Source organism: Callorhinus ursinus, unplaced genomic scaffold (assembly GCF_003265705.2).
Source record: "Callorhinus ursinus isolate GAN/ISIS: 27379988/994484 unplaced genomic scaffold, GSC_fseal_2.0 scaffold58, whole genome shotgun sequence".
Lineage (NCBI taxonomy): Eukaryota > Metazoa > Chordata > Mammalia > Carnivora > Otariidae > Callorhinus > Callorhinus ursinus.
This window is the reverse complement of record NW_027397120.1, coordinates 8,103,752-8,130,121: the sequence shown is the minus strand read 5'-3', so window position 1 is coordinate 8,130,121 and position 26,370 is coordinate 8,103,752. Positions and strand designations below refer to the sequence as shown.

General features: G+C 48.7%; 1 protein-coding gene across 1 annotated transcript; it reads right to left on the bottom strand.

Annotated features, from left to right (window-relative positions):
• Positions 1 to 2,099: 2,099 nt before the first annotated feature.
• Positions 2,100 to 3,340, bottom strand: LOC112830340 (protein argonaute-2-like). The gene has a single exon (XM_073884689.1). It carries the CDS (start codon positions 3,324 to 3,326, stop codon positions 2,595 to 2,597), a length of 732 nt encoding a protein of 243 aa, XP_073740790.1. The 5' UTR covers positions 3,327 to 3,340; the 3' UTR covers positions 2,100 to 2,594.
• Positions 3,341 to 26,370: the final 23,030 nt, after the last annotated feature.

Genomic DNA, 26,370 nt, shown 5'->3' with positions numbered 1-26,370 from the left:
TCCACATCGGGCTCTGTGCACAGTGCAGAGTCTGTTTCAGATTCTCTCCCCCGCCCTCTGTCTCACGCACTCTCCCTCTCTCAAATAAATAAAATAAATAAATAAATAAATAAATGTTTAAAAAATAAAAATAAAATAAAATTGGAGCAGACCAGGGGCTCTCAATCTTGGCTGCACATTGGAAACATCTGGGGAGCTTTAACATACATGGGTGGTGGGGTGCCACCCCCCAGATGTTCTGATTTAGCAGACTGGGTGAAGTCTTGGCATGGGACCTTTTAATACTCTCCAAGAGATTCTAATGTGTAGCTAAGGTTCAGAACTACTGGCATAGACCAATAGTTCACAGTATGGCTGCACAGGAAAGTCACCTGGGGAGTCTTACAAGACAACTTTCTCGCAGAGCCCCACCTCAAACCTATGAAATCAGAAGCCAAAGGTATAAGGGCCAGACAACGGCACGGACCCTTTATAAACCTCCCACCCCAGATGATTCTAATTCACAGCCAGGATGGAGAGACACCAGGATGCTTCTCGCTTACACTCAAAACATGACATATAGAGCATGCTCAAACCCTCAGTCTAAATCGATTTGTAGAAGATGATCTTTATTCTAGAAGTGAACAAGGTCACAAGTCTGTTGGGTTTTTATAGAACATATCACAAGGCACTTTACAATTCTAAGACCAATAAAGGAATGCAAAATATGAATAATTTAAAAATCAATTTCCTACACATAATAGATCCTCAATAAATATTCATTGAACGAGTTAATAAGTCAATCAATCAATACAGGTGTAGTTTTAGAGCTGCCCAAAATACTTCTACATCTCCCCGGTAGACTGTGAGTTCCCTGAGGACAGGCCTGGGGACCCCAGCCCCCAAGCAAGGACTTTTGGTGAATGAAGCAATGAATTGACACGCAAAGCAAAAGGGCTCTGAATGCTCTTGGCTATCTCTGTATTTCCTAGGTGTGTGATGAATTTCAAAGAGAACAGAGAAATGCTAGTATGTCATTTTTATTGAAAAGATGACAATGTAGCAATTTAATTATAGAAAAATCACCTTGCCTAGGTTATTGTGCTTCTTTGGAGGCCTGGGGAGAATCCCAGACATGGCTTTTCAACTCAACAGGAAGCCACAGGCTCACAGCCAGCCCCTGGCCACGCATGGACAGGCTGATCAAGTGCCCAGCACTGCTTCATGCGCTGCCCACCACGATGTGGTGGCTCAGACTTTCTTAAGCAGTGAGGATATGATCTCTACCCCATGACCAGTGGAGGGTGGATGATGGAATCATGGCCTGTGCATCACCCCGGTCTTGGGATCTCAGCTGCTTTGGCCCCTTGATTGCAAGAATATTCCTTCCCCAGAGCACCCCACCTGCCCAGTGGTAAAGAGCAATGGCTCTGGGGTCAGACAGAGCAGAGTTCTAGGGCCTGATCCACCACCTGGCTGTATAACTAGGGCAAACCACTGAGCCTCTCTGAGCCCCAGTGTCCCCACCTATAGGATGACATCACTATAGTACCTGCCCAGAAGGTCATTAGGAGATGAAAATGGAACGATGCCTGCAGAGCTTCATGGAAAAGGGCTCAGGGTTTGACAGGTGACATTGCAGAGGCCTTGGTAAGCCTTGGTTTTTGCACCTGTAAAATGGGACCGATTACAACTCATCATAAAACCATTGAGATGGTACCAATGCTGAGAAGGGCCAGTCGTCACGACTGGCTTACACTGGGCCCTCCCTGTTAGCTGCCAGCATTAATTTCACCTTTCTAAGATCATGGTTTTTAATAGCTGCCACTTATAAGCATAAGGAGCTGACGCTTCTCCCAGCAAGGGTGTGCTCATGGTTCGTGTGCCGACAACCTCCCAGAGGCTTGGAAAGCTCGCCTCCCACCACCACAGGCCCCACCAGAAGTCTGCTGCAACTGTGTTCTAATGGGTCGAAAAGCATGTGGTCCAAGGGAGACAGGACAGACAGGGGAGTTGCCCATCCCCTCGACCTGCCGCTACCAAGGCTGGAGGAAAGAACAAATTCAGGTCCCCGGTGGAATGATGGGCCATTTTCCCACATATAACCTTTTTTTTTTTTAGGAAACACGGGACTCTATTTTAATAAGCAGCTTATAGATTTTGGCAAACCATATTTCCTACGACAGTGGGGTCTCATACAGGTCTGCGGTTCAAAATCCAAGTTTGAAATCTGGGACGGAAGGCATTCTGGAAAATAGAGAATCTACTAAAATCAATGACGTCTCATGTTCGATGCTGGCTGTCACAGAAGGGCTGGGCATCTGTTGGTCTGAGTGTAGCTGATCTCATGTGACTCCAACTCGGTACACAATCGTAAACACTAAAACATGTCAAGCAAAGTACATGGTGCGCAGGGTGTCCTGATGAACCTGGACTGCCTTTGCCAACGCTTGGTGGTCTCATCCATTACTCTGCCTGGAGGTATGTCTTCCTTCAGCACTGCCATGTTCTTTGTCCACCAGGTGGTACCTGGCCTGGAAAGCCACCAGGTGGGCGTAGTATGCTGCCACCGGGATGGACACGGATCACGTGCAGCGCACGTAGGTGTGACACAGCTAGTAGGTGAGAATCTGCAGCTCGTCGGAAGAAAAACGATTGTCATCCGAAAGCACGTGATAGTGGGAAGGCCTGCTTGTTCCCTGGATGCCAGCGTGACTACACAGGTAGAAGTCAAACTCAGTCGGGTGGGTGATTTTCGTGTCCACAGTTGTGCCTGCTGGAATGTTTCCACTTTTCCCAACCCTCTCGTTCCTGTCGGTGCAGAAGAGCCGCGTGTGGTGCCTTTTCTGTACCACTATGAAAGTGATCCCCGGCTGGTAGTCCTTTTCTAACTTGATACATGCCTCGCGGATGGCCAGCAACTCATGGTGGAGAACCTGCTGGAACTGGCCCTCGGAGATGCCATCACGGTAGAAGAGGATGCGTGTGGGCTTGAAGCACGTGGACTTGTAGAACTGGATGAGGAGCTCGTGGACCGTGGTGGCCAGGTCCTGGATGATCTCCTGCCGGTGCTGCTGAAACCACACGGTGGCACAGTAGTGGTTGGGGTGTGCGTCCTTGCTGCCCACGACGGCAGCGATGGAAGGCTTCTTCCTGTCCTCGGTGGGTGGGTGAGTGACGTCAGCCCCCAGAAAGAAGACAGGTTGCTGGAACACGGGCGGCCTCCCCTGGGGCAGTAGAATGTTGTTCATGCCTCCCAGTTTGACGTTCATCTTCAAGCAGAGGTTGGACGGGGTCTGTGGCATGGTCCTCTGCACGTTCTTCATCTGTACACACTGCATGGCCATCCCCAGCACCCACATATAACCTGAGCTGACCAAACACCAACCAAACACCTCCTTGCCCCAACCTCCAGAAGAAAAGCAAGAGTCCGCAGGTGGCCTTCTTCTAGAACCATCGCAGCCACTGCCTTCTCCTCCATACCCCTGGAGCAATGTGTGGAGCCGGCGGGAACATGGGACAGGAACAAGATGCTGGGTCAGAGGGACAAAGGCTGGACCTGGCTGTTCCCAGGACTCCTTCCCAAATGCACACATGAGCCCTGCCAAAGATAAGAGAAAGGAAGTCAGAACATTCCTTTGGCAAAGAGAAGCACTGTGGCATCCCCCACCACCCCGTACGCACTCAGGTGCCAATATCCTTGAACAAAGGTCAGCCGGCCATCTTCTCCCATTCTGCTGTAGGGACAAAAACGAGCCTTCATCCCCAGCCAGGGGTGCAGCCAGCCAGCAAATCACAACTCTCCTCAAGAAGTCAGGACCAACCATCCCTGTCCCCCAGGCAGCCCTGTGGCATCCCAGAGTATAGACCCAGAAAGGAGAAAGTGGAGGAGAAAGGTTGGTAGCATGCCAGGAGGCATGAGCATGGCTAGCTGTGGCCCTGGGCTTACCCTCTCTTGCCTGTGGAATGTGGATAAAGGTCATTCATACTGCTTATTCACCACCCTGGGTACTTCGGATGCAGGGAGATCAAAATGTGCCCTCACTCTGCAAACTCTGGAGTGCTGGGCAGGAGCTAGTGATCATTCCCAGCCCCCTCTCTGGTTCTCAGGGCATCCCAGGCAGAGGAGGGTAAACTTCAATCTGGGCTCCTGGGAGCAGTAACTCAGAGCAACTCTCTGCAAATGTGAAATTTCTGCAGTATCTCTTGTTTGATCTTCAGGGTTCCCGCAGACTTTATATTTAATTCATAATGTCTTAGTTTGTTTTAATAAAATGCTGTTTTGAATTAGTTACCATCTAGGAGATTGATGCATCTGGTAGATCGATGCTCGAGAAAGTGGACCAGGGAGTCAGCCCCTCGGTGCCGCCAGTGAAGGCTGCTTCCAGCCACGAGAGGTGAAAAACTTCAACATGCCTCCCAGCAGGCAAGTACAGCGGCCCCTCCCAACCCAAGTGGATCTGGGATGCATTTTGGTGAAACTCTCTGAACGGCTTCTTCCCCGGATTAACATGGAAACCAGGTCTCTCAGCCTGGCCTGGGGGAAACAGCTTTGTGAGAGTCATCTGGACATAGAGTGGGGGGACAATCAAGTCTAGCTACCATTCTCCAAAAAAAAAAAGAAACTGAGGTCAGCCAGAACCACGCCATTTCTGCCACCCCGTGGTGATCCCATTAAGTCTGAGTCACAGCGTAGCTGGGAGCCCAAGAGGGGCTGGTCTTGTATGAAGTTACAAGAAAGGGGGGCTGGCCTCAGGTTGTGAGGAGTGCTCTCCTGCCCACGTCCCAGGCCCAAATGCACCCTAAGAGCAAAGCTGGCCCACCACGGCGGTGGCAAAAGCCCCCTTCTGGGCTGCCAGAAGAAGTCCCAGAGGGCCCAGTTTCCCAGGATATCTGCCTGCATACACCTGTCTCCTGTCTCTCCAGAGCTTAGATCCAGGAGCCAGATGAGCCTGGGTTCAGATCCCAGCATGGAGCCATTGGCTTGGCCATCGGGGTCTCTGGGAAGAGCTCCGGGAAATTACCAGCTCCCTGGATTGGGCCCCATAGCCACCACCAGGTAAGCACCTCAGAGAGCTGCAGGTAGCCCACTTGCTACCAAAGAGGGGGTTCTTCTCTGGGACAAGAGGGAATCACATGTCTCTAAGAACCTGCTAGCAGATCTCCCTCCTCCCCTTGTGGAATCCCAGTGAGACAGCCATGTGCATCCTCATGAGCAGTAGGGCCAGCCCCCCTCCCACTGGGGCAGGGCCTTAGCAGAGAGCACGCATGGGACCATGAGAAGGAGGCACCTTTGGCTCCCCAGGGCAAGAGCTGACCCCAGATGCGGCCTGCCAAGAAGCCAGGGTTGGCCGGGACCTCAGGGTCATTCAGCTCAATACCACTATTTCACTTGGACATTAAGATGTCACGTTTGTTAATTTGTCCTAAATCAACACAAACCTGGCTTGGAACCCTCACCCAAGAGGAGGGGAAGCGATCCAATGCTATTGTGTTGGGTGGTCGAACAAGAGCTCTGGGAAATTCACAGAGGGGGGTCTCAGGTCTTCAGGCCACAGCAGCCCTCCCTGGGGCCTGGGCATCCAGCCCCTGTGGTTGTGTGAAGGTGGGCAAGTCTGCCGACTCTGTGCCACACCTGAGCAGGGGGCCCCTGGACATCCGTGATCCAGCTCTGTGGGGCCCCCAGACAGCCATGCCCTTCCATGGCTACTCCGGGAGGTGTGTGGGAAGGGAGACCAGGTTTCTGCTATTTACAAACCCTGACCCAGGCTGGTCCATGGTCTACTTTTAGAAGCCCACCACTGTGGGACACAGCCCCACAGCTCCTGACTTCCTGGCTTTCAAAACACATGCCTGGGTTCTTTGTTCTCTCTATCCAGCATCTTCTACTCTGGACCCCGCAACCCAAAAGCTGTTAACAAACCCCGGCTTGCGTGGAGAAAGTTCTAGAAGGACTTACACTGAACAGGGGTGGGGCCAGGGAGGGGCTGCTGGGTTTTCTCTCTCAGTACTTTGAAAACACTTTTGTGTACTTCAAATGGTTTATTAGTCATCATGTATTACTCTCATTCAATTTTTATAAAGAAACGAAATGAATGACCCCGTTTCTTACCAAGAGGAGCCTGAGGTCATCAGACAGAGGCCAAGGGATCAGGTGTGCTCTCCCTGGCAGGCTAGAGAACGGAGATATTGGCGACCAAGGTCTGACGGTGTAGGGTTCCTGGCTGAGCCGTCTGGCAGCTAGGGATGCGGGCAGGCTGCAAAGGCTCTCCGAGCTTTGGTTTCTTCCTCTGCAGGGTGGAAAGTAATTGTCCCTGCCTCCAGGTTGCCATGGAGATGAGTGGGCCACTGCGGGCCTCCTGCGTGGCATGATACGGTGGGCTTATCACCATCATCTTCATCATCATCGTGGTGGATCCTGTCTCCGGACTCCGTCAGAGACCAGCATCCCGGCTCACCCCTGAATAACTCTGAGATCTCGACGGACTTCTCATCCTCTCTGCCTCCCTTCCTCACTCCCCACCCAGGACTGTCTTCGTGATTGCAAGGCCCCTTGTTCAACATGAAAATGTGGGATGTTTGTGCAAAAGCCAGGAGGCAAGTGCCGTTAAAATTGCTAAAATACCAAACCTGCTTCTTTCTTCCACGATACCCTCCATCGCCACTTGTCATGGTGTTTTTATTTGCTATTTAATGCCATTCTAACTACACCATTCAACATTGTATTGTGCAGTGGCAGTTTTAAATGCAAATATAAGGCCATTAACTCGTATATGGAATCATTGCAATCACACTCTTCATATTTTGCAGTTTGTACGCAGGAGCATTTTCGTCCTTTCCAGAACAGTAGAAACACTGCACTAACTCAACAGTTTTTATGTCGCTCCTTGACATTCCAGCCACACACTGTGCCTTTGCCCTCCTGCTGAGTGAGGAGGACAGGAGGAAAGGGAACCGTGGGTGCCCTGTGTCTCCACTTCCTTCTGTGCCCTCACTTTCCCTGTAAGCTATTGGCTGACACAAGGAAATACGCTGAGTAAGAATAAGAGACAGGGTTCCTTGGTCGTTCATGTTCCCTAGAACCTCACCGCCTGCTTTCTGCATCCCAAGCAAGTTCTGGTTTGATTGCAAAGTGTGGTCTTTCGGGGTGTCAGTGCCCTTGCTCACCCCGTCCTCGATGTAACACATGCGTCTTGTTTTTTGTTTTTTGTTTTTTTTAAGATTTTATTTATTTATTTGAGAGAGAGAGAATGAGATAGAGACAGAGAGCATGACGGGGGAAGGGTCCGAGGGAGAAGCAGACTCCCCGCTGAGCAGGGCGCCCGATGCGGGACTCGATCCCGGGACTCCAGGATCATGACCTGAGCCGAAGGCAGCCGCTTAACCAGCTGAGCCGCCCAGGCGCCCAACACACGCGTCTTGTACTCACTTTGAGTCTCGCAGAGCTCCTGCGCCTCAGGGAACCCCCTGGAGTTCTGTGCTCGCGGGGCTTTGTGAACGCTGTAGGCAGATAGGACAGCAAGGAATAACTGACACGTGCATTGACGGACCTCCTCCGCTCCTGCGCAGGCTCCACAATCCTGTCAGATTTCACTTGCAAAACACAAGTTCAAAGACAGGATTATTAAAATTTCAAGATGGCAGCAGAAGAGCATTAAGTCAAGCTCCCGCCCTTCTGAGCCCTGGCTCTGCTGTAAAATGGACGCAACGTGCCCTTGGCTTGCCTACCTAGGGGCTTGGTGGGGGCGGGGGGGGGCATACCACGTGCAAGCAAGGTGCTGGAAATGCTCGGGAGCCGCAACTCCCTGCGCCCTGAGTACAGCAGGTGCCGAAAGAACATCCAGCAGGGCTGGGACAGCAGGGAGCTGATCTGATTCCAGATGAGCCTGAGTGACACCAAATCCATTTCTGTTCAGGGTCAGAACTGTGCTCGATAAGCCAGCAAGCTCAGTGTCACGCGTTCCTCTGGGGAGCCGTGAGGCTGTATACTGGACACCTGTGTCTGCAGCCCAGCTCCGTAGGGTGGGGAGGTCAAGGCCAGCTGGGCTGCTCAGAGCTTCTGCCCATGGAAGGTGGGTTTTGCCAAGGGTGCTGGGACCACCGGCCGTCCCGTGGCTGCAGATCTTGGAACTGGAAGTCGACGATGGATGTCTCGGGTGACAGCTTTTCTACTTAGCTGTTCTTTCCTTGGTCACCCATTTCCCATGAACAAGCCCATCCCCACCGATCAGGGCTCAGCCGTGGTGTGAGGATGCAGTGGAAAGCCTTTACCCGGGTCTGCTGAAGATGCTGCCATTGGTCACACTCCCACCTCAGAAGGTGATTTCACACTCCCTTCTCTTCTGACCAGGAAGCAGGCGGGCCCTGTGGGCACAGGAACAGGGAGGGACTCGGGTCACATGGCACAGGGAGTCTGGGCTGTTCTGTGACTCTGTCAGCTCACCCGGAAGGAGCACCAGACTGAGATCCAGGGGGGTCCCAGTTTCTCCACCCAGAGCCATGGGACCTGGGTCTGTCAGTGACACGGAGGGAAGCCACGTAACCCTTGTACACCTCCTCAACTGTAAGCTGGACTGACAGTGGCCACAGGGCACTGCACAAATCCTCACAGCTACCTCGATAGGGGGTGGCCCGATCCTACTTCATGTGGATACACCTGAGGCTTAGAAGAATTATGTAACAAAAACGTTACTGTCCCAACTTTATACATGAGCAAACTGGCTTGAGGTCACTCAGCGGAGCTGAGGTCATGCCCAGTTCTGGGCAACGCCTAAGTCCACGGTCCAACTCAGATATAAATGCCAGGAACAAATGAGCTCACACATGTGACAGGGCATCATAACTTTTACTGCAGGACAATGTGGGTGACTGTTGTTCATTTAAACACAGAGGGTGTCTCATGGGCCATTGTCATGAAGAAAGGGGCAGTGTTGGGTGAGAGTTCAGCCTGTCCACCTCCAGTGCCCCTCAGAGCCCAGCCCAGACTGAGACATCAGAGACAATCAGTCAGCGTGATGAATGAATGAATGAATGAATGAATGAACAAGCAAAGACCCACACTCCTGTGCTCTGCCTCTTCCTTCTCAGTCCCCGAGGGGGCAGTGCTCAGACTCCACTCCTCACTCCTTCCGTCTTTCTGGAGGCTGGTTGTTCCCTGTGTCCTCACCACGCCTCACTTCGGCCTCCACACATGCAGGAGACATCCCCCAACCCCAGCTCAGCTCTCCCCGACTCCAGCACAAATGTCTCCATTTCTGGGACGACCATTCTGCCAACTTTATGCCTCCCTCTCCCTCCAGCCCTCAAGTCTTGTCCATCCTCCCCTCCCCACATGCTCAAGCCTCCATGTTCTTATTGCTCACAGTGTTGTAGCCTGGGCTTCAGAATCACAAGGGTCTTAATTCCAGCGCAGGCATTATGCCCCAGCTCCTCATCTGACGATGGTGCATCCTCCCTACATCAGAGGGCGGTGGGGTGTGTATGAGTGCTTGGCATGCGGGGGCCCTCTGGCCTGACCACTCCCAGCCTATTCACACCAATGTAAAAGCAACCAGTCAACATGCTGGGAGCTCTCAGGAACACTCCCACTCTGAGGAGAAGTCTCTGACGGAAATGCTAGCATTTACTGGAAATTCTAGAAAAATATATACATGTATAGGAAGAAAATGTATAAATTATATGAAAAATAAATTCGCATTCCCAAGTTCTAAAGGAATATATACATATTCAGGTTAGTGGAACCAACTGTTCAAGCAGAAATCCCAGCAAAATGAAGCTGTCTTAATGACTCTCACTAACTGCAAATGTGCATCACTCTCATCTTCCTTCATAAATATGGACCACTGGAGCATCTGGGTGGTTCAGTCAGTTGAGCGTCAGACTCTTGCTCAGGTCATGATCTCAGGGTTGTGCGATCAAGCCCCCCAGTGGGCACCACGTTCATGGGGAGTCTGCTTCTCTCCCTCTCCTTTTGCCCCTCCCCCCCGCTTTCTCCCTCCTTCCCTCTCTCTCTTTCTCTCAAATAAATAAATCTTAAATAAATAAATACGGACCACCAAACAAGGCACTGAAGAACACCAACAGCACAAAAGGTAAGAACCAGGATGAACAAACTAACAAAATTCAAAGAAGAGAAAGGGATTCTTAAAGAATTAGTGTCTTGAGTGGAATTCAAGGAGGTATGTGTTCCTTAAAAGAGAACAGGCTATGTTTAAAATGGAGCAATTAGAGAACAAGAATGAGTTCTTATAAGTGTTAATGCTAAAATAAAAATTCCATGGGAAAAAAAGTTAAAGCTCAGGAAATCTCTCGGAATGTATATCAAGAAGACAGAAGAAAATATGAGGGGAAATATGAGACATACATGATTAATCTAAGAAGTCTTATATCCATTTACTAAGAAGCCTAGAAAAAAGTAAAATAGAATGAGTGAAAAAAGACCCGCCCCCAAACACATTCTCCTGAAAACTGGAATTCTAAGTATAAGGAGAAGATTGTAAAAGGTTCTAGACAGAAAAAAAAAAAGAAAAAAACAGATAATCTGCAAAGGAATTGCAATCACATTGACATGGACTTCTTACCAGCAACACTGAAAACTAGAAAACAATAGAGCGATGCTCCAAAGTTCTCATTAAAGATATAAAATTCTAAACCTACAATTCTATATTTTCTTTTGAAAAACTATTAAATTGATATAAGGACAAAATTAAGCAGCTGCAGGTATAAAAATTTACATGAGCACCTAGGAATAGCCTTCCACCTCAGGTGGTGGAAGAAGTTTCTTAGTCTGCTACTCTTTCTGGCCATCTGTGACCTGTGCCATAGCCTGCGAGAGACACAAAGTTGCCAGGCAGGCCACGCAGTCAGTGGGGTCTGGGTTACATGAGAGATAATAAGTAAAATATATGTGAAATATGTGCACCAAATAACATAGCTTCTAAAACCCTGTTTTCTTTCATTTTTTCTTTTTACTGTCTGTGCTTCAGTTAGAATAATTTCTACTGACTGTCCTGGAGCACATTAATCCTTTATTCTGCTCTGTTTAGTCTATTAAGCCCAACCAATTAATTCTTCATTTCACATTGGGGTTTTTTTTTTAATTCTAAAATTTCCATTTGATTTTACTTTAGAGTTTCCACTTCTGTGCTAAAATTCTCCATCTGTCCAACCATATTGCCTATTTTTTCCCCTAATTTTTAAAACAAATTTATATTATCCTTGTCTGTTCATTTCAACATCTGGATCATTCATGGGACTATTTCTCTTTACTATTTTCTCTCTTGATTATGAGGCTCATTTTTCTGCTTCTTTACATGTCCTCTTTTTAAAATTGAAACCGAGACATCCTGTATTAAAGAAAATTAGAGACGAGGGTGGCTAATTTACATCCTTTCCTCTATCAAGCAGCTAGGCTAAAAAGTTGATCACTTTGATCCATTAGGAATTGAGATTGGTTGGAGCCAGATTGCAAGTTGAATTCATTTCAGTTTACCTCTGGCTCCAAAATGTTTGTGGCTGAAATCAGGCCTCCCCTTCCAGCACAGCTTTGGGACCAGGCATCATGCTACCATGAGATCTCTCTGCTTTCTGGCCACGCCCTTAGCCATAGCTTACTCAGCTATTAGCAGACAAAAATTAGTTTTGCATTTGAGACTCTTAAAAATTCCAATCCTTCATGCCAGCCCACACAGTAATTAAAAGTTTGGCTTATTTTATTCCGGAAAAATATCTTTATCTATGGCAAACTGACTCCTCTGCCCACCCATATGCTGTCTAGCTAACATCTCCCAGGTGTAAAATCAGCCATCGGTCGGTGATCCTCTAGAAACGATTGATCTCTCTCCCTGGTACATAAACTTCTCTGTGCCCATAGCTCTTCAATAGCTTTTTTAAAATATATAATTTTTTATCCAGTGTTTTCTTAGTGTTTCCTCAAAAGAAGCAGTCTTTTACCATTTTCTACATCCTAATTAAAAGTGAGACTCATTCACGTGAGGCAATCACTGTTATACGTTGTTTCTAACAGAAAAACTATACAAATTGTAATATAATGCAAGTTTTATTTTGGTGTCATCAGATTCTTCAAATAGAGCATCAGTTAATTACAATAATGTGTCCATTTTTTTCATCCAAGTCACAGACTCAGAATAAAGGTCTTGGAAGTTTTCTTTATTAATTGTGCATCATCTGAGACTATTATGGACACTATTGTGATGTTGACATTGAAGCTAAATAGTGCTTGTCTTTACAATGATAATCAAATATATTTTTCCGGTGGAATGCAGTGTCATGGCAAAAACAACATTCTTACTAATTTAAGAAACCTACGAAGCAGAAATTTACTTGGAATTGGTAATGATGCATATATAATTCATAATTGGATCCAAATAAGGTGTGATTTTCTACCAATTTAAGTAGAAGCTATAGTTGTCAACATTTTGTGACAAAGCTGATAAAAATGAAAAACAAAAAACAAAAAAACATGCTTCGGCATGGCTTGCTGGGCTTTCTCTCTTCGCTCCCTGCCATCTATCAGATTTTAGAATACTTGGACCTTTTGAAGTCAATCTAAGTGCTCTACAATGATACTGATCTTTTCATAAATGAGTCCTCTTAATTTTAGATGCATGTTGTTCAAAAATTGGAGCACCTTGATCAAATTATTCAACATATAAACTTTCAGTTGTGGAGGCTTTGAAAGAACTACATTAATTGAAAACAAAGTTTGCAAGCGAAAACACATTGGAATTTATCCTTAAAAAATAAGAGAGAAATGGAACACATTAATTAATGAGAGCTCAATATTGAAATTCCGTCAGGGTACTTCAGAATATCTCGACTTGTAAAAAGACTCTTTTGATGGAGTCCTTATTTTTAATTAGAAAAAATTACATTGTGCCCCAGAAGAGCAGGAAACTGAAAGGCCTGTAATTTTGCAGCATCTAAGTTTAATGAAGCATTCAAAAGAATCATAAAGACAATTTACTTGATGATTTTAGTTTTATGAAAATATTTATTGAAAAAGTTACTCTGAAAGGAGGCAAAAAGGAAGTCCCTGGTAAAATTTGGGGGCTGTAAGATTTTCCTATTTTAATGCCAAAAAATCAGCATTGAGAGTATCCCTCATTTGTCCTGAACTGACTAGGTATCTCAACACCTGTAGACAGGATATTTTCCCAATTAAAAATATTATGGCCTACAATGAAGAGTACATTGAAGGTGTCAATAATTTCAAATTTACTAACCACAAAGTGTGACTTTGAAGATTATAGGATATTTTGTGAAAAAATAAAATGCTGAGACCATATTGAAGGAAAAAACAATCCATCCCATCGACATAATGAAGACAGACATGTCTTACAATAGCCAAATTATGGAAGCAGCCCAAATGTCTATCAACTGATGAATGGATAAAGAAGAGGTGGTGTGTGTATGTACACACACACACACACACACACACACACACACACACAGGAATATTACTCAGCCATAAAAAAGAATAAAATCTTGCCATTTGCAACAACATGGATGGAGCTAGAGAGTATAATGCTAAGTGAAGTAAGTCCACCACAGAAAGACAAATACCATATGATTTCACTCATACATAGAATTTAGGAAACAAACAAATGAACAAAGGGGGAAAGAAGAGACAAACCAAGAAACAGACTCTTAACTATAGAGAACAAACTGATGATTGCCAGCGGGGAGGTGGGTGGGGGATGGGGGGGAAAAGTGACGGGGCTCCAGAGGGCACTTAGCATGATGAGCACTGAGTGTTACACAGAACTGTTGATTCGCTATATTGTACACCTGAAACTAATGTAACACTGTATTTTAACTCTACTAGAATTAAAATTAAAAATTCAATTTCAAAAAAAAGACAGACATGGTTTAAGATACTGATTCAAGTACACTATTCTGTTTTTGTTATTTTTTATATTCAGATAATCAATATAAACAATGTTTTTAAATTTTACTTTATTGTACATGAATATATGTTAATGTTTTGTTTTAGAAAGAATATTATTGAAACTTGTTTCTAACAGAACTGTTTATAGCACCAATATAATAAAACCAATCTGTCAGTCAAGAAATAAACATTTCAAAATACACAAAATTGTAATTGTTTTAGAATCTTTGTTTACTCCCAAAAGTGACTTGGAGTCATCAACAAAATATACGGTCATTCTAGGGGTGCCTGGCTGGCTCAGTCGGTGGAGCATGTGACTCTTGATTTTGGGGTTGTGAGTTTGAGCCCCATATTGGGTGTAGAGATTGCTTAAAAATAAAATCTTTTAAAAAAGAAAAAGAAAGAAGAAATATATTTCACTCCAGCCATGAAGGATGAGGAGGCATATTAGTGTACATTGCTGTACAATAAATTATCCCGAAACTTAACAGCTTAAAACAGCCGACAGTTATTACTGTACAATGTAGACGAGATACCATGTAGCTCAAGAATCCAGATGTGGCTTAGCCTCTGGGTCAGAGTCTCCCATGAGGCAGTAGTAAAGGGCTACAGTTTAATCTAAGTCTTACCTGGGGCTGAGAAGTCCACTTCTAAGCCCACTCAGGTGGCTGTCAGCAAGCTTCAGGAAATGTGCCTCCAGGTTCCCTGACATGGTTGTAGGCCTGTATCAGTCAGCACGGGCTGCCGTTAATAAGTAGTATAGACTGAACACTTAAACAACAGACATTTTTTTCCTTACAATTCTGGAGGCCGGAAGTCTGAGATCAAGTTGTCAGCAGGTTTGTTCTCCTGGAGCCTCTCCGCTTGGCTTGCAAATGGCCACTTTCCCCCATGTCCTCACATGATCATCCCTTTGTGTCTGTCTGTGGCATAATCTCCTCTTCTTATAACGACACCAGCCATATTGGATTAGGGGCCACCCCATGGCCTTGCTTTAATTTAATTATCCCTTTAAAACACTTGATCTCCAAATACAGTCACATTCTGAGGTCCTGGGTATTTTGACTTCGACATACGAGTTTTGGGAAGATGCACTTCTGTCTACATCTGGGTCTCTCCATCTGAGTGTCCTCACAACATGGCAGCTTGCAATTCAAGATGAGGGGGAGAGAGAGAGAAAAAAAAGAGATCCCAAAGACCAAGGCAGAAGCTACCTTCCTTTATAATTCAATCTCAGCAGTCACAGCTCCTCTTTCCTGCTTGAAGAGAATCAGTAAGTCCAGCAAAGGAGGGGACTACACGAAGCGCGAATATCGGAAGGCCGCCATCTTGGAGGCTGCCCTCCACAACTGATTTGCTCCAAACAGGACGGAGGGACCTAGACTGAGAGTGGAAATAACTGGCTTTGGAACGACAGTTTTTCCTTCCGAGACCAGCCAGAGAACACACTAGACTGTGTGTCAGGCTGCCAAGGATGACGAAAATATCAAGGCCCCCACACACAGCAGGTTTGTCCACACAGCTTGCTGGGTTCCTCAGAAGAGGAGCAGCGGGCCAGGTGTCTCCTCACCCAAGTTCCGAGGTAGAAGTTGTCCAGTGGGCTGATTCATCTCAAGGTGGCAAACTTGAGGCTTTCTCCCCTCTACTGCATGAAGCCATAACCAGGAGTCTAACCAAGGTCACCAGCTGTGCACACCGCCCCCGGGGTGTGGGGGTCCCACGTCACGGGGGTGTGTCCCCACTCAGCTTCCATACTCTGAACCCTGACTCAGCAGATGGTTTTCATTTGTTGTCCAGGTTCTTTTTTCCTCCATCACCTGATGTACCTCTGATTTATACTTAGCAGTTTTAGAAAGCATGCTTCTCTGTCATCTTAGACACTGGCATAGGACACGTTTCTCCTTCATCGTGTCCACACAACACCCCACACTCACAGCAACACGGATGCCTACCGGGTGCACTCACTCCAAAATCGCTGTGAAGTGACAGGAGGTAGAAAGCACAGAGCCTGAGCCAATTTCAGGACTGTTGCCTCCCACCCACCGCCTGACAGGCAGGGCTGAGACGTGCGAAGTGGAGGAGAAGGTGTTCTGGACGAAGGGCCCAGCAAAGCAAAAACATCGTGGATGGGGAGCTGGGAGCTGGCGGGAGGAAGCCCAGCAGTCCAGGGCGGCAGGGGCTGGAGGCGGTGGGGGGGGCAGGGAAGGAGGGAGGGAGGGAGGGAAGGAAAGGGGGAGGGTGCTGTGTGCAGATCTTGTACTCCCTCCGGGACAAGGCCAAGGGCTGTGGGGCAGGACACAGCGTCCTATTCACTCTGCATGCTCTCCTCTCCTACCACACGCACGCATACACATGTGCACACACGCACACGAATACACACACCACACACACACACATAGACACACACCCCACAACACACACACATAGACACACACACCACAACACACACACAGACAGACAGACACCACACACAGACACCACACACACAGAAACACACACACACCACATACACACATAGACACACACATGCGTACACAGACATACACAACATAGCACACACACTACACACACAGACACACACACATACATACACACACAACACACACACCCCATATATACACATAGATACACACACCACACCACATACACACACCACACACCACACACACACACACAGACACACACTCCACATACATACCCACCCACACACACCACACACACATAGACACAACCCATACACATGCACACATCCTCATATACAGTCACAATCTCAGGCAATGCACACGTGTTCACACACATGTAAGCACACATGTATTCACACATACACCATCACATACACATACGCACTCAATACACAAATCGTACACACTTGCTTACTCAGGGTCATACACATCCGCAGCACACACCCACACATTACCACAGATGCACTCACATGTACACACACGCGCGCGCACACACACACACACACACACACACACACAGCATCCCCACCAGCTTCCTCCCAGGGCCTGGCATGTGGCTGGTGCTGTCAGGGTTGACAGCATTGATGAAACGTAAATCAGAGGAAACTGCATTTGGGGATCCTTTTTTCCAATTAATCTTTCCAGTGGTTCGACATCAGCTCCTGAGCATTTGCTGTGTGCATGCAGAGGCCTAAATTCATGCTGCTCCGAGTTAGAGAAAGATCATTTCTCTTTCCCACAATTGCATCTGAACTGACCACGCTTTAGGGGATTTTTCATGAAATATGACTTTTTAAATCGGGCCATTCCTAAGTCCTATACTTTACTCAAGCTCTAAGGTAAGGGGGAAGTATAAAAGATTCTCTCCAAGCAAAACACCTCCCCCACCTTTTGGGGGTCCTTGCAAGGAAAAGGGAAACTTTCAGAAAAATTGTCCATGGCATACCATCCACCAGGCTAGAGGCTGCAGCTTCCAAAGCCCCCCCAGACTGAGCACTAGGAATGGAAGCCTCCAGGAGTAAAAACATGGCTGAATTTGTTGAACTGTGTTTTCTAAGGAATATCCAAAAAAACCATGCATTACTTTGTAATAAGTTAAAGGTTATTCTTTAAAAGAGGAAAGGAACAATCCTGTTGACACAATGAATGTAAAGAATTCAGCAGAGTGCCTGAGAAAAATGGCTCCTAAATGTTATTTTTTGGTTGTTTGGTTGTAAAGAACTCAGCTTCCTTGACCATTTGATGCCCCTTCCTGGAGGGCCTCAGAATCCTCCTTCTGAGACCAGGTTTGTGGGCAGGAGGCTCCAGTCTCAAGCTCGATCCATGATACCCACTGGAAGAAGGAGGCTTTCCACATAAGCTAGTCTTAAACCCCTGACTCAGGATGTGAGAAATCCCAATGAAAATACAGCAACGCTGGAAACACTCGCACGATGCTGACCTTAATATCCGCCTCCCGACAATGCCCTGGTATATTCTCGTTTATGACAGGGCCTCGCCGAGCCTGCTGTTTCTTATTAGAGTGTTATTCTTTATTTGATTTCAATATTATTCTTCATGTGTCACCTTTTTCCTCGGGCCATTTTCTCCCTCCAATGAAATCTTGGCACCCACAACAGCTCTCAGAACTAAATTAATTATAAAAGCATATTAATGTCATCTCTATAGCGATGAAATTAATTTATTCAATACATTCAAGAGGAAGTCATCAATTATGACCAGTGACTATAGCATTTTGTGTTACAGCATTTACTATTCGTACAAATTTTAATATTTCCTGTAGCAAGAATTGCCATAAATATCATCTGCTGTGCAGCCTTGATTTATGAATTAAGTGTACCTTTTAGATGCCACTAGTGTTCAAACACTACACATTCTATTCTTATCAAGTGTGTGTTCTGGAGGGGAGTCTCTCCCTCTCTGAAAAATAAGGATCTCCATTCTCTTAGGGATGACCTCTCCCCTCAGGATGTGGAAATAGGCAGCAGAGATTTTGCTGGGACATATATGAATTTCTTGGAAGGGTTTCCAACCATCCTAGGTTAAATTTCCCAAGACACACTATAAACTCAATACCACGGAAATCTATCTGTGCCTTCATGTCAGGATCTGAATATTACTCTGGGCCCCATGTGGCCCAGTCTCAGAATGAGTGAGACATTCAAAGAAACATAGTCTGGTCTTCACTTGTGCCCTCCCAAGACCATTGGAGGAGAGCCACAATCCATGGCAAGTCTTGTTAAACCCCTCTTCCCACTTGATTCTTCCAAGTCAACCACACGACCCACAGCTAGCCGGAAATCCTCTCTCAACTGTTCCCCAAAATTCCCCAGGAAAAGACAGTTGACATATGTCTGAAAAACAACTTGTATGCCAACTATATAAGAAACACCTACAGAGCAAAAAGAAAAAGGCAGGCATCCCAATAGAATAGGGCAACATGTTAGAACAGGCAATTCATAAAGGGGGAGGCCCAAATGGGCACTAGGCATGTGAGAAGGTGCCCGGCTTTGAGATCCTCCGGGATATGTCAATTAAAGCCACAATGAAATTAAAACAGAACACTCTCCCTAGAGTGACTGCAAAGAAATAGCAGAAAATGCCAAGTATTGGTGAGGATACAGAGCAACTGGAACTTTCACACACTGCTGTTAGAGTGTAAAATGGTACCATTTGGAACAGCTTTTGGCAGGATATACTAAGCTGAACGCATTCCTTATGACCCAGAAATTCCACTTCTAGGTAAATACCCAAAGGAAATGAGTCCATATGTTCACCAAAAGACATGTATTAGAATATTCACAGCAGCTTTGTTCACAAGAGACCCAAACAGAAGACTGGAATAGGGTTGCCAGATAAAATACAGGACACCCAGTTCAATTGAATTTCAGATAAATAACAGAAAATTTTTCAGGACAAGCGTGTCTCACACAGTAATTATTACCCAGAATGAACTACTACCATACGTAACATGGATGGGTCTCTCAGATGCGATGATGCATGAAAGAAGACAGACAGGCGAATACAGACGGAGTGGTTCCATCTGTATGACAACACAAGCCCAAGCTCATCTACACTGTACATAGAGGTCAGGATACAAGATAGCTAAGGGGGGGTGGGTTGTTCCTGGATGGGGACACCAGGGATATTTTGGGAGCCTGGAATGTTCTGTTTCCTGATATGGGTGCTGGTTGCACAGACAAGTTCCTGTGTGAAAATCCATCAAACCGTACACTTAAAATAGGTGTCCTTTTATAAGCATGAGACATGCTTATAGAAACAGAGCTTGTTGTTTTGCAGGGGTTCAAATTTAATAGAAAATCGTGCATTTTACCTGACTATCCTATTCCATTCTCCTGTTAATGGACATTTTGTCCATCAACACGTATCATGAATGTATTTTATACATCAATAAATGTTAGAAAAAACCTCATAGGGCACTGCTATCCATATGGGTCCTCTCATCTTCCCCTAGAAGGGAGGAGAATGTCAGTGGGCAAAGCTGGGGTTTTGCATGGGCTGGTAGGAGGGTCAGGGAGGAAACAGGACTGTACATACTCAGTAGTAGTAATTTTTGTAGCACAAAAAATAAATCTTCTGAAGTCCAGAGACATAACCCCTCTTTCCACCCTCTTAGGATTTAAATTCAAATTGCCTCCTAGGGACCTTCAAACTGTTACCTGTCTTGCAGAAGGAGAGAGGGTGGTGATCAGTCGAACATGTGTATTGGAGTCCCTCTCCCCCTCCCCCACAACCACACACCTGGCTCTGGGGTTGGGACTGGGGAACCGGTGGGGAACCCCAACGCAGTCGAGAGAGATGCTGAGAAGTGCAGCTGCTTATCAGAAGGTGTCCCACTAAGGTGGAAACAAAGCATGGAGGGAAAAGGGACACGAAGATACTAGATCCAAAGGACCACCAGGCAGCCCAGGAAAGGGTGAAGGTTAGACTGGGCTCCAACCATCACAGGAGTTGTGTCCTGCGTGCACTACCCACCCTCTGAGGCTCCATTCCTCATCTGAAAAGTGAGGATAAAAGTGGTGCCTGTCTCACTGAGTTATGGCAGGAATTGGGTGAGATAATGGGTGGAAGACTGTATCTTCTGAAAGTGACCGCAACGTATTTCCCACCCGAAGTGCCCATCTAGAACCTTGCCACTCCCCATCAAGGAGGAGACTAACTCCCTTCCCCTGCATCTGGCAGGGAGCAGAGAGCTGATGGCTGGCCTGTGTCCAACAGAAGGCAGCAGAGATGATGCCATGTGACTTTCAAGACAAGGTCATAAATGGCAATGGGCCTCCCCCTTATTAGCTGGTAGACTTGCCCTTGGAGCTCTGGGCCGCTATTAGAGTCCCGCTACCTGGAAGCCATCAGGCTGTTCAGAAACTCAGGCCACAGGGAGAAGCCACATGGAGCTGCTCCCGCAGACAGGTCCTGCTGAGACACCAGCTAACAATCTCAACTACCGGAAGTGAGCAAAGACACCTCCAGATTATTCCAGCCCCCAGCCATCAATACCCCAGGTCATCAGCCCTTGAGTCATCCCAGCTGGGGCTCCAGACAGCATGGAGCCAAGATATGTCATTCTTGCTATGCCCTGTTCAAATCTCTGACACGTATCCATGAACACAATAAAATTACTGTTTTGGGACACCTGGGTGGCTCAGTCAGTTAAGCATCTGCGTTCAGCTCAGGTCATGATCCCAGGGTCCTGGGATCAAGTCCCACATCGGACTCCCTGCTTCTCCCTCTACTTCCCCCCTGCTAGTGATCTCTCTCTCACTCTCTCTCACTCTATTATTTATTTTATAATAAATAAAATCTTTTTTAAAAATGATTGTTTTAACAATTACATTTGGGTTTGTTTTTTTTTTTAAGATTTTATTTATTTATTTGACAGAGAGAGACACGACAAGAGAGGGAACACAAGCAGGGGGAGTGGGAGAGGGAGAAGAAGGCTTCCTGCTGAGCAGGGAGCCTGATGCGGGGCTCGATCCCAGGACCCTGGGATCATGACCTGAGCCGAAGGCAGACGCTTGATGACTGAGCCACCCAGGTGCCTCTAAGTTTGGGGGTTTAAGTTAAGTTTGTTATACAGCAATAGTAACCAAAAAATAATGTGTTATATCAGTTAGCTTTTGCTGCATAACAAACCACCCTAAAATTTAGTGGTGAAAACAGCATGTATTTATTTAGCGCATGAGTCTGTGGGTCAGTTGGGCAGTTCTCGTGTTTGAGCTGATTCCATTGATCTCGCCTGGGCTCTCTCCTGTGTCTGTGGTCAGCCGGTGGGCAGGCTGTGGCTGCATGATCTAGGATGCCAACAGCAGGCTGTCCACAGAGGGACAGATGCAACTGGGCCACGGGTCTCTCTTTACCCAGAAGGCTGGCCCATGTTTCTTCACAACGGAGCAAAGTTCCAAGAGCAGCGAGAGAGGACCAGTCCCACTCTGCAAGCTTCTCAAGCATCCAGTTAAGTTCTTTTCTGTGCCTCAGGAGTGACAGTGGCCGGCAAAGACAGAGCTAGCAGGGAAAGCTCCCCAGCCAAAGCCTCCACGGATGCTTTCTCCCTGAAGGCCCCGTTACAGTGCAGAAGACGGGCCCAGCTGCTTACTAAGAAATGACTGGCGCCGTGCGGATCTGAGGTCAGCCTGTGCAAATTACCATTGCTCAGGTTCCCCACTTTGGCTGGCCTGGCAGGTCGGCGGTGCTGTGCTTATGAATGCGTTTCTTGAAGGCTCATGCTGGGTGACGATGGCTGATATGACCAGATGTCCTGCCGTGGGGCAGAGCCAGGGCGTGGGCCCAGCAGACGGCATTTAGACCTGGTGCACTTGCCAAGGGCTGCCGCCCACAGTGGGCTGCAATTGCAAAGGTGCACACATCACACACACACACCCATCAGCCCCCTTGCCACATGGCATGCCATGTGTGTCGCTCGCTTGCAAACATGCCATCTACTCTGGGACCGCTAGCCCAACCATCACCAGGCTTTGTTGCTGGGGGACAGGTGAAGGCATTCCCAGAAGAAGGAGCAACTCATGAAAATACATGGAGTTGCACGTGGGCCTGGGGGACCAGAGAGGTGCAAAGTTTTGTGAATCAAGTGGGCACAGGAGGACCCCGACTCCCTGCCCCCGAACACTGAAATGCAGCTCATGGATATTAAGGGGTCAGGGAGACGGCCAGGCATGCAGAAGGGTTTCAGGACTGCCCCCTGGGGACAGTGTGGAGGAAGGAGAGACTGACCGTGCTGACCAGGTCAGCGATGTCCATGGCCCAGCAGGGAGCAGCTGCGGGGAGGGCAGATGGAACAGAGGACCTTTCCAGGCTGGCGTCAGCCTCCTCGTGGGGTGTGGGCGTGGGGACGCCAGAGGAGCTGGGGCAACGTCAGGTTTCAGGACGCACAGCAGGGTGGGGTGGGGACTGTTACCCCGGTCAGAGGGCACAGGGGAAGGAGCGGGTCTGGGAGGGGGGGGGAAGCTGGGCTCTGTTTGAGACGGTCCAAGAGTCCGAGCTGCTTGTTCAGCATCCAGGGGCTCAGCATGTTTCCTTCCCTGTGCTGCAGACCCTCAAGACTCTTCTGCTCCCTGCGAAGGACAGACGGGCCCCACTTCCTACCCCCACAGCCAAGGCCCTGGGGAATGAGAAGAGAAGTCAAGAAGTCCCGGGTGAGAGGCTCAGGTGACCGTGTTGGAACCCCGGGCGCACATGCTGTCTCCTCCGTCCCCTGAAGGTGTCTGTCTTCCCGGGCGTGTGTCCCTCCAGGCCTATGCGCCTGCTACAATAAGCCATGATGCGCCATCTCTCACCGTTGACCAGGAGACCCTCCAAGGGGTGCCTCCTCCCTCCCATCATGTCCCAAGCCTGTCCCGGGCTTGGACCCATAGGCCGCACATACACATCCTCACCCCGGCCCCACAGATGGTGAGCACAATGCAGAGCTGTGAGAGAGGTTATTTTTGAAACTTATTTGCAAGGTAGATTTCTTGTAAATGCAGAAAAGCAAAGCCAATTCTGTAGATTTTTTAAAGGCAACACACACAGCGTGGCTGTTCTCTGAGGGCACATTTGCCGCATCACTTTCTTTACCTCATGGACATACTGTTCAGACCCTGCAGTCACTCCCGCCCCAAACCATCAGAAGCTCTAGGAAGCTTCCACCGGACACCTGTGGGGCAGGAGGCAGGAGGGGGGTGGCGTTGCCACAAGGAGGCATGGGGGGCTCTTGCGTCCAGCGCGCAGGCAGTGATAGGCTCAGGGCCCTACCAAAGAGAAGGGCAGAGCCCGGGCACCGATTCTCAGGACGGGGCCTCCAGTCACGGGAAGGGACATTCATCTACTTTGGGACCGACAAACTCTGGCACTGTCTACTCCAACACCCTATTGCTCCTTCCCTGGGCTCCCCATCTTCATGAAAAGGGCCACCCCCATTTCCAGCACACAGCCTGGAAGAGGGGAAAGACGCCGTCTGCACTGCTTCCCCCCGCCCACTGCCCCTCTTCTGCCTCCTGGTTCTGGGAGTCCATCCTCTTGGGCTTCTCCCTTCTGTCCTCCATCACCCTTCCAGTCTCCCACATCTCACCTCTCCTGCTCTGGGCACGCTCCACATGGCAACAGGAGATGCTTGCCTCAAGCACAGTGTATCTGGCATGCGCTCCCTCACTAACCTTCTGTGGCTCCCATTGCCTCCAAAATCAAGCTCCCACTCTTCAGTCCTGCAGGACCTGGCCCCACTGCTCCCCCAGGGCCTCCGACACTCTGCCTGGACTTCAGCTCTCATGCTAGGCTAGATGGGGCTCCCTCCCCAAGAGGCCTCTCTTCTCCCTTAACAACTCTGAAATGTCCTCGCCATGGCTACAACCTCCATGAATCCTTCCCTGGTCCTGATGAGACCTCCTCGGGCTCCCCCACATCTTTCCCTAGGCCCTAAAGGCACTCATCCACTTTGGGTCACAGCCTCTCATGTTTGCTGTCCCCTCTGACCCTTGTGGACCCCAGAGGGAAGGGGGGTCTTCTATCTTCATCTCTGAAGCCCCCTTGATCAGTTGAGACAACACTAGCTACCATCACAGAAAAAGCTGGAATCTCACTGGCCTGACACAGTAACACCTGGGGCCTCATGTCGCATCTATGGTCAATGTTCCTGGCCGTGCAGCCTTCCACAGGCTCACTCAGGGCCCCGGGCTCCGTCCGGCCTGTGGCCCCACCCTCCCACGGCCCTTGGAGCCCTCTCTATAGAGATGGTACGTCCAACTTTTGGGGTTTGTTTTTATTATGGTAAAAAAAAAAATACACAGCATGAAATTTACCATGGTAACCACGTTTAAGTGTACAGGTCAGCAGAATTAATTACATGTACCTTGTTGTGCAATGCGTCTCGAGAACTTTCTCATCTTGCACAACCGACCCTCCATCCACTGAACGACTCCCTCCCCTCCTCCCTGCACACCAATTTTTGATGCTGGCCGCTAGGACGGGTGTTACCTTCCCTCACGTTCTGTTAGCAAGAACTCACCACATGGCCACACCCTGGGGGTCAGGAGCCTGCCAAGGAGGACACAGACAAGGCCTCAGTAAGTGCATGTGCACCAGAGCAGGGAGGAAAGAGGAAAGATAGGCTTCAAGGCGGGAAGGAGGAAGGGTTCGTGCCTGTGTTTCCGGAGCACCTACTGTGTGTGAAGCACTGAGCCGGGTACAGCCACACACGTGAGTGCTGAGCAGTCCCATGGAAAGAACCCCAGCCCTGGTCCAGTCCTGGTTTCTGGGCTGGAGCAAATTCATGAACTTCCCCGGCCTCAAGAGAGCCCTCCGTGACCTGAGAGGGAGCCCACCTCCAGGATGGGGCGATCACGAGATGAGACGCGCAGAGGGCCTGGCACACAGTAGGTACTCAAGAGCAGGCTTCACTGTCACCATCAATCTTCCACAAATCCTGCAACAGGAAAACCCAGTCTCAAGTTGCCTGGGCCGCCGGCGCCGTTGATACGTGGCAGGGCCGGATCTGCGCATGCACCAGCCCCCCAGGGTATCCCCGAGACATCCTCTGACTTCCCGGCCCCGGCCTGATGCAGACTGGGGAGCTGGGGGCCCCTCTCAGACCTCATAACCTCCCTCCACTGACCTCTTGCCCACAAAGCCCTGTGGAATCTGCCAGATGCCGCCCACTCCAGCCCCACCCTTTTGAAGGAGATTCCCCTGACAGTTCTCAATAAAAATACTGCAGAGCCTGGGTCAAGGTCTGCTGACGTCTCTTCGTCCAGCCCATCTCTGCCTGGTGAGTGAGTCCCTGTCTTCTGCTATGGACCCCGTCCAGGATTTATCAGCCCCAGGCCCCCTCCGGGCATGCACGCTGCCTGCCGGAACCCCACCTGCAGATGCAGCCTTCCCCCCACCCCCAAACGCTTCATCTTCGGGCTGGTGCAGCCAGCAAGCCCACGGAGAGGTGCTCACAAGCACCACACCAAAGAAAGCAAATCAGAGCTTGTGTCCCCGAAGGCCAGCCACGCATTGGTGGCAGTTCCCTGGGAAGCGGCGCGGGCCCAGGGCTGATGGGGAGCAGGACTGTCAGAGCTGACCCAGCATCGCCCCCCCACAGGATCAGAGGCATCCTCGAGCCCCCGCTCTTCCTGCTGGCCACTCCCTAAATGCGGCGATGGTCCAGGAGACATTCACGCCTCCTCCCCTCTGCCTGACGGACGCGCAGGCCTTAAGCTTCAGAGAGATGCGGAGGAGGGCGCATCTCTGGAAAACCACTCCTTCCTGCATTCCTTGGAACATTCTTACCTCACTGGCACGAGGCAGCTTATCGCGGAAGAATATTGATCTGTGGTCAGTTTCTGGCACTCCGGGGCTCATGTTTGGGGGCCTGGGGGCGCAGAGAAGGCCCCTGCCCACAGCTCTGCTGGCCGAGTTGCGTCTGTGTTGTTTGATCTTCGGCCAGCGAGGCTGCAAGGCCTCAGGAACCGTGGGCAGGAGGCCGGGAAGCCCCGGGGGGCCCATGGCCCCCACACCACCTTC

Excerpts from the sequence above, each read along its gene's own strand:
- LOC112830340 (XM_073884689.1), bottom strand. The coding sequence starts at position 3,326 with ATGGCCATGCAGTGTGTACAGATGAAGAACGTGCAGAGGACCATGCCA.